This window comes from Egretta garzetta, unplaced genomic scaffold, assembly GCF_000687185.1.
Source record: "Egretta garzetta isolate BGI_Z169 unplaced genomic scaffold, ASM68718v1 scaffold411, whole genome shotgun sequence".
NCBI classification, from domain to species: Eukaryota; Metazoa; Chordata; class Aves; order Pelecaniformes; family Ardeidae; genus Egretta; species Egretta garzetta.
Genome location: NW_009258541.1, coordinates 867,459 through 876,418, shown reverse-complemented (window position 1 = coordinate 876,418; position 8,960 = coordinate 867,459). Strand labels below are relative to the sequence as shown.

The 8,960-nt window shown below is 47.5% G+C and overlaps 1 protein-coding gene across 1 annotated transcript in view; it reads left to right on the top strand.

Annotated features, from left to right (window-relative positions):
• Nucleotides 1-728, top strand: part of GAB3 (GRB2 associated binding protein 3) — a 65,130-nt gene extending 64,402 nt beyond the window's left edge. The window contains exon 11 of the mRNA XM_009646555.2: nucleotides 569-728. Within this exon, the coding sequence (XP_009644850.1) occupies nucleotides 569-728 (160 nt within the window). The remainder of the gene's footprint in view (nucleotides 1-568) is intronic.
• Nucleotides 729-8,960: the final 8,232 nt, after the last annotated feature.

Below are 8,960 nucleotides of genomic sequence, written 5' to 3'. Positions count from 1 at the left end.
ATCAAAAGACAAAAGGAAGAAGATTTTGGATCTGGAGGATATTTTTTTTTTTGCACTGGAACCACAAAGTTAATGAAGCAGCTATCACAGTAGAGTTCAAAGGCAGAGAGAGCTGCAAGATGCTTACAGTCTCTAGAGGAATGGCATTTTTAATGGAAACCTTTGATTTCAGCTGGAAATAGTGTGTTGAATGAGTGGTTCACTGATGATTAAAGTAATGCATTACCCTTTTTACCGCCCTTACCAGTAAGCTACATGGTACCATTTTCTGGCATGATTCTGCGACGAGTCATACACTTAACGTTAACAAATCCACTACATGTTGCATTAATCTAGTTAGTCCTGCCTTCTCCCTCTGTTGCATAATTCCTAGTTGCTAAAGCTATTTTTTTATATTCCTACAAATACTGTGGGTGCTCAGAGTGCTTTTACAGCAGCGGGCATCTGACAGGTATTGGTGACTAATCAACTAAGGGCTAAAATACTGAAACAATAAAAAGAACTTTTTGAATATATAGTACTTAAGCAAAGAGAATTTTGGAAAATATTTTTCCCCTGTGCTTAAAAGGTCTGACTCTGAGGTGATGCTGTCAGAAACTCAAAACAGGACTATGTACCGATGGGACTGGAACGCATGGTCTTTGACCCTCTGGACGACGGTCATCGCATTAAGCTTCTTCTCTCCATTGTGGCTCATACTTGTCGCCTTTCCGTCTGATTCCTACTGATGTTTTCCCCCCCCTATCTTGAGGAGTCTCTTCGGCACAGCACAGCTGCTCCTCTAGCAGGAGACTGCAGGCACACAGCTCTTGGCTGGCCAAAAAATAGAAAGGGAAGCTGTGAGCCTGTTTCTGCAAGTCTTGGGAGAACTGGCAAAGGATCAAGAATGCTTTCATCTGAACTGCAGAAGAAATGCCATTGGAATTGCTGGTAGCAGTCGTCAAACTGATTGTCTCACTAGACCCACCCCCCCCAAAAAAAAAGAATTAGGAAGTGCAGCGTGCTCTGAGAGAGGCTAGCAGGCCTGCCAGACTAAAACAACAATGCACTTACGTGGCGTGAGGACTTCTGGGTTCAGGAAGCTTATCTGCCTTGGGACTTGTTACAGGCACTATCTCAGGATCACATATGTGTATAGTTTATAACATATTTAACTTTAAAAGCTTGGCTGCAATCTTTATTTTAAGGTGGCGCACAGCCACTTGAATTGTGGAAGCATGCAGTACTGCTGAGTGACCCACACTGGATTTGATCTTGCAGGCTTTGCTCGTGCAGGTAAGTCCCACTAGCCATAAGAGGTCTGATCCTGTCAGCAAGGACAGACCGCCCAGGACCCTTACGCAAGATTTCCTCTTTGAGAGTGCCAAGTCACTGGCCTCCCTTCACGTGCCTGTTACTACCACATTGTATTACTGTAATCTGACATCCCAAAAATGCTGATTTACCAAACAGAGGTCGTAGAAATGTCATTGCAGAAACCACTGGCATTTCAAAGCTCCTACTTACTGTCCTCCATGCACCCATTCTGCTTCAGCCATTTGGGCACTCTGGGAGGCTGAGACGCGGCCGAGTCGCACGTCCTGCTGGGAGAGGCAGCCTAGCTAATAGAAACACCATTTTTCTCCTACCTCAAGAGAGCTGAAGTGCTTGCAAGTCTCGCTGCTTCTTTAGAGCAAATACAAAGCTGGGGATCTGTGGTGACCAGGCTCTTTACTAGCTTACCCTGTGAGAACAACGAGGTTCACCAGCGCCTTTATCGACTCTGGGGCAAACTGGGCACCCAAGCCTGCGGGCATAAAGTGTCCTGGACTACGGCTGCTTGGAAAAACGGGGTTTGTATTGCAGATAGCTGACCTACTGCTTCTTCCTACGCTGCTCCCCCCGCCCCAAGCTCTAAAATGAAAGTTAATGTTCGTACAAGTTTTGAAAATAATTCAGACTTTTCTGTATAAATCTTGTCTGTCTGCTGTGAAATTTAGTTTGTTAAAACCCGGTTGTTTTGTCCTAAAACGGATTTAGGAGAGCTCTGAGCAACTGTGCCCTGGGTGTGGTATTGCTACAGGGGAAGTGGGTTTGGGGAGAGGCGGTGGAGATCTGCGCCTCGAGAGAGGTAAGCAAGGAAGGGCCACAGTTACAGAGATGGTTGCCTTTCTGCTCAAAGGATTGCCTTTCTTTTGAGGTGTACACATAATGCACATCGCTGAAAGATTTTGGTGTATGCTGCAGTACCGAAAGAGTCAGAAGACCAGCTAGGACCTGTGTTACAGCAGGGGACAGCAAACATCCGCAAAGGGCAGGTAAAATTATGCTAAGCTACTGCAGATCCCAAATTGCAGAGTGATGGCACGGCAGCCTCCGATGCAGATTGCAGTAGCGCACAAATCAGCTCACGTTTGCCTGGAGTGTTTCTGTTCATGCTGTCAGGAAATCTTCTGAAGTGGAAAAACACCGAGTTATCGGAGACAACTGACTCGCTTGTTGCTACAGTTTATTGTAAAAATATTTAAACTTTGACAAACCTGGCTAATGGATCATTCAGAAGTTTAGAAAAGAAAGAGCTCCTTTGGTACTTTTTCCCCCCTAAAATGACATAAACATAGGCCTTGGTGGGCACAGTCCTTGGATGAGGATGGCCCCTTTTCAGCTTCCGCGCATCCCCTGCTTGCCCCCACTGCTCTCTTGCCTTGATCAAATGCTGCTCACTGGTTCCTAACTTCCTACTTTTTAACTAAAAGCTGTTTGGGGGTTTATATTCAGATTTTTCATTTAAGGTCCATTTTTACCCGCTGCTCCAGGGTCCTTGATATGCGTTCTTGTGTAAGCACAGCACACAAAACGGGAGCATTTAAAAAAATAGGAAAAAAAAAAAGTTTTAAAAGCAGAGCAGTCCACCTCCAAGGCTTTTATTTTTTTTTTTTGTTTTAGTCAAATTCTACAACACTCCAAAGAGGGGTAGGATGGTGGGAGGATGGCAAAGGCCAAATCTGTTGTGGCCACCCTGTCATTAAGGATTTTGGTGTAACAGAGCTGCAGCAGCCCTTGCTGTAGCACGTGACTGACGTACCTATGGGTGCCACACTGCCAGCCACCACAGCCCAGGGCTAGCACCCGTCGAGCCTACTGGTGGGTGAGGAGGGGTGTTACAGAGCAAAAAGGAGTCCCTGTTTAATTAAGTCTGTTCTTAACTACTGATATCTTGGCCAAAGAGGAAAGAAAACCCATGAAAGCACCTGAAAACTGAGTCGTGTCTGAAAATGTAGCCCAGGCAAGAGCCCTTGGTTAGCCTTGGCTCCAGGGTCAGCCAGGCACGCTCCTGGTAGTGTCGTCTTTTTGCTATGGGTCTGTTGTGTTGTTATTTGTATGTGTTCCTTTAAAAAGTACCATGAGAGCTCATGCAGAGGGAGGCTCTGCACCTAAATGAGCATGGGGCGGCCAGTAGTCCCTTAGGAAACTCTCATCTCCTTCGGGAACGGGCATTGCCCAGCTCAGGACTTGTAGTGCCTTCTCCAGCACCGCTGGGATTTCTCGTTTGAAATGGAGAGGAGCGCTAAAGGAGCAGAACAGTTTTTACTTAACTGGAAATGTTGCTCTGTGGAGTTGCCAGATGAAGCTCGGTTGCAGGACGATGTGGAAAACCGACAAACTAAATGGTTTCGGTCCTGTGGTTACTGTTAGGGCGATCACCTGGATTCCCCCCACTGCTGGCCTGGCCGGTGAGCGAGCCGGCACGCCAGCGCCCAGGCACGGGAGGGAGGAGGTCAGAGACGAGATGGATCCCTCTTACTGAAATTGTCTGTGGCCACTGAATACAAAAATAGCCTGCATCAAACACCTGCTTGAAATACATCCTAAAGAATCATAATCAGATCCATCTGATCTGAACTTTGTTCCTGGAGCGAGCAGGATTTCAGTACTTACTGGGAGCTACACGCGTTCCCAAGGTCTTCACTCAGTTTGGGTTTAAGATGGCCTTGTTCTGCAGCCTCTCCATGAGCACGCGTTGGGGCACGGCGCAGCAGGATCCCAGACTTGTTTGCTTTTGGGACTAAACTCTATTTTCCATTTCTAATTCCTTTATTACAGGAGGCAGCGTTAGATTCCTTACTGGCAGATAGGAACACTTTACCTGAGAAATATCAACAGCCGTTTAACTCGAGCCAGGTGTTTTTCAACAAGCTCGCTTTTGCCAATCATAGCGCCCGCTCTCTTCCGTGTCACTAATTACATCGTAGATGTAGATTTTGGAGTTGCGTTCGCTTGAAGTGACTCAGTGGTTTAGTACTTCAAAGACCATCAGATGCTGTGATGAGAATGAAGCACAGGGCAATGCCTTTCCTTTGTCCCCCTGTTCCGCAGAACTTGCTCAGGTTTAAAAAAAAAAAAAAAGAAAGCCACCAAAATAGCAGACTTTTGCCATGTCAAAGCCAGGATATTTTTTGTTCAAAGAAAATGAAGCATTTTGTTCATGCAAATGAAGCATTATATGTTTTTTTGTATTTGTAAATCTGTGGGGAAGCATTAAACAGTCATCTCTGTCGCGAAGGAGTAAGTCATCGATAGAGGGAAGGGGCTCACCTTCCTGATGTTTCATTGTAATGTTTGTTGTATATATTTGCACATTAAACTGTGTATCTTTTTTCTAATAAATTAATATAAAATGTAGCTGTGATCCTTAATTATTTTGGTAAGCGAAGGTGCTCGCGGGGCAAACTTCCGCATTTCTCATTTAGTGCTTTTTCCATGTTTTAAATCTCTTATTAGGCTGTGACTTGTTCGTATGAATTATTTGGATGCAAATTCCAACAAATTTGCAAACAAATTTCATACACCTGTGTATCAGGAAGATTGTTGGCAGGTGATTTGAGAAACAACAAATGATGAAGTTGCGACCTGGGCTTGCGTCTGCGGCCCCCGGGGGCCTGGGGCAGCGGCAGCCCCCCCAGCTCCTGCCGTAGCCCGGGGGCAGGAAGAGGCCGCGCTTACTGACCGAAGACGTAGACCACAAGCCCAGATGTGTTCAGCATACGCTCTGGGCTTGGATACAAAGAATAGTTGTTATTTAACCTGATCCTTTAATCGCTCTGTGCTGAGGAGCATAGTTGCTGTTAATGTGATTTCCACGTGCAGCAAGCTGGGGACGTGGGTTCCTTTCAACGCGCATGTCTCAGGATTTTGAAGATGAAACCAGGCAGTCCATGGGCGCAGAGCTGAGCAAGCCTAGCTGCTAGCAAGCAAGGTAGTTTGGGAAATAGTTTATTTATTTATTGCTTCAGGCAAGTGTCACTTTTGGATCTGCGTGCTCTGTAATCCTGGCTGGATACCCGCTGTGGTGAATCGAGGGACTTGTAGTGCTTAGAGAGCCATTGAGGGAAACTTGGCCGCGCCACTCAAGAAGCACAGACGTGTAATTTAGATAAGCCTACGCCTGGGGGCTTGATACAGGGGAACTGCGTGACATTTTGCATTCGGTCTTATAGGGAGGGCAGGTCGGATAAATAAAAGGTCAGATAAAGTCTGACTGACGGTTCACGGACTGCTTCTACGTCCTCTCTCCAGCGGAGATGGGAACGGCCCTTTTGGCAAATGACCTCCCTCTCCTTCGCCAGCAAGCCATGCCGAAGCCACGCTGGCCCAGCACGTCCCCTCCGGGGGTGCTTCCCAGTGCAGCAGAGGTGGTTGTCACGGAGGGTCCCGGCCCCCAGAGCATCCTCGCAGGCGGGGACGCCCGGACCGTGGGAGCCACCGCCCTCTGAGCTTGCGGTCAAGAAATTGGGCTCTGCAAGTAAACGGTGCTGAAATGAAGCAGTATGAGGCTGCACAAAACTCAGGAAGCTCTTGGACCTCTGTGCAAAGTACTTTGGTGATTAGATACTACGGGGAAAAAACTGATAGCAAAAAGTGTGACTCTGTAAGCACTTGGTAGAGGTTAGCCCCTCTAATCACATCCGCAGCTTCAAATCATGTCAAACACTTCCCTGAAGCAAAAAGCCGCAGAGCAGTCAGACTGTTACCAAACCCAGGTCATCTTCACGGGGCGTGAAACACAAACCCCTCCGAAAAGGCAGTAATTCCCTACTGCCCCAGTGCTTTTTGCCTCTTTTGGTTAAGAGTGCAGTTGCTTTGGTTGTCTCTTAGCCTGAGATGCTCAGTAGAGCACTACCTTTTTTTTTTTCCTGTGTAGTTGTGTCCGCGCTGGGGACCCTACCAACGCAAGGATAGGTCTTGGGCCGCAGTGGTTATATCACATTTCCCTCCAGAAAATCTCCAAGAGCTTTGGTGAAGGGACCTGTGCTTCATTTCTGATTTTTCACATGTGCTTTTGAGGGACAGTGACTCCCCCAGGGCCGGTGGCAGCAGCAGAGACACCTGAGTCTGCGGAGTCTTAGTCCTGCCCTTTCGCCAGCAACTAATGCTGGCTGCACGCTGTGTTTTGACAGGTCTTAAGATCTGCATTTCCCCATCAAGCAGCAGCCAAAGCTCCTCTTGCAGTTGTTTAGGGCAGAGAGTGCAGAGGGACTTTTCTCTACCGGTTATACATATTTACAGGAGCACGCTGGGTGTCAGCAGCACCACATCCAGCCCTTAAACACAAAGGATGCGTCCGACAGAGGCTCAGCCCCTTCCCACCTGGGGAGCTGATCCCCGGCCCTGTTGTAACGCAGGAGCGAGCAGGGAGCGACCCAACCTTTCATGCATTGTCCTGTTTTGTTCTACTTTGATATTTTTTTCCCTTTCACATCCGATTTTAGCACAAGCTCATTGTTATACAGCCCCAGCAAGCCCTGCTCTGACAGCTCGAGGATCTCAGCGTTGGCAAATCCATCACTAAGAGCCTGAAAAGCCCTCACTCTGCTGGTGGGCTCCCATCGAGGGCTTTAAAGCTTAACGCAGTTTGGGGGTGTTGTCCTTGCACGTGTTTGTGGTGGTCGTTCTTGCAGTTTGGTTTGCTTCTTCATTCAGAAACGTTCAGTGGTTTGTCCAGGAGCTCAGCTGCTTGGAAGTGCCTCTGACTACGCTGCTATCTAGGGGCGCTTGGGTTTGCTGCTGCTGCTGCTATTTCTGAGCTTCCTTCCCCACATGAGCAGCACAGAGCAGTGAGGAAGACTTAATCTGTATTTTTCCCCACGAGGAAAAACAAAAAAACCAGAGATGCCTCACATGAAAGCAGCAGTTGTGCCACCCACCCCAGGAGGACGCTGCTCTGCAAGCGCCTCAGCTTTCTCTGGGAAGGCACGGAGCGTTTTGTAGAGTTACGGGACAATGGAAAAGGTAAAACATCGAATGAAGGCAGCGCTGGTGGGTGTCTGCCAGCACTGGAGGAGATGCCAGAAGGCAAAACATGGCTTTTGCCTTTAGGTTTCCAGATCAAAGTTCAGGGCAAGCTTTCAGTGCGACCTTTTGTACAGCCTGGGAGAGACAATTCCTCCGCAGAGAGGGATGGGGGATTGAGCAATAAAGGGATTCGTAAAACCTCTGCAGTCTCGGTAACTCTTTGGTGTCTCTGTTTTGTATTAACGTAGCTTTTGGGAAGCAGCCAGGCTTGCCAGGCAAAGGGAGCTAAGGTTTCAAACAGGAATCCCAGTGGGGTTTGGGTGCCTCCACCACTGGTGCATCCAGCTGAGAATCCCCTTCAACAGCAGGGGGTTTGGAGGCGCTGAGCCGTTCCCCTTCAAAGCTGAAGTGCCTTAGGATGTGTCTGACCAGGGGCCACGTTATCCCACCGCCGGTGTGTATTTTATCCATGAAGATGAGGCAGGCAGCAGGATAGTAGGCAGGCTGTTTACAGTTGAAAAATAGAGGGATGTTTTTTTTAAAGGTTGGTTGGCTTTTTAATAAAAACTGAAAGATTCATCATTTCTTTGGTTTGACTTCCTCCACAGTTAGTCAGAAATCATCAGGAAATGCCACTGAAGGAAATCCGTCCTGTTCTGCCTGGTCAGCACACGGAATGTGCACACACAGAGGAGGACAGCGTGGGGGCTCGGGCTTTTCCCAGGCAGAGCCGAGTGATGCAGCGAGACAGCTCAAGAGCAAACTTGCATGATGTCTAAAGTAAAAATGACAGAGAGACAAGAAGATCAATCAGCATATCCAGAATCTGAATTTTGCGCAAAATGAAAATTTGGAGTAGCTCCAGAAATGTCGGTAAATTTTTTTTTCCATGTTTCTATATAGCACAAGAGCATCTTTTACTATCCATACACCTCTTCGGGCTTTGCTTCTCTCTAAACAGCCCTGGCCATTAAATAATACACAAAGCTCACCAAATAGTTTTATTTCTACTGCAGCCTTGTCCATTTCCCTGTGCTCCTCTCACTGGTGACCACACCATTACTCCCTCCCCATCCCGCAGCTGGGCTGGCTCAAAAAGCCCTTGAATGTTGTAATTTACCTCCAGCCTCCCTGGATCAAGTTGGGAGAAAGGGATGTTTCGGTGTTAGCCCATCAGGTATGGTAGCCTACACACTTAACGGCTGCAAAAATGGAGATATCTAAGTGCAAGCACCATATTTTTCCATGAGCAGCATAACGTTAATCCTCCTAACAAGCTCTTGCTAACTCTGCTGACCACATCTGTTCATTGAAGAAGCAGAGGGAGGAGTGTGAGGAGTGGCTGGTCTCCGCTGGGAGGTGGTGAGAACCAGAGATGTACAGGAGTTTGGAGCAAAGAGAAGAGCAGCTGTATCCATGAGGTTTGTTTCAATCCTGTAGATGAGACACTGCACAGAAAAGGTTATGTAGGTGAGCAACCCCAAAGCTCAGTTTTACAGGCTAGTATGAAGCCTGTATCTTTTCTAGAAACAGATGTTCTTACTCAGACCAGTATAGCTGTGTTTGCATTACTCTACAGCAGTGACATGGGACGAGAGGAAACGGCCTCAGGTTGCACCAGGGCAGGTTTAGGTTGGACATTAGGAAAAAATATTTCACCAAAAGGTTTGCCAAGCATTGGAAGGGGC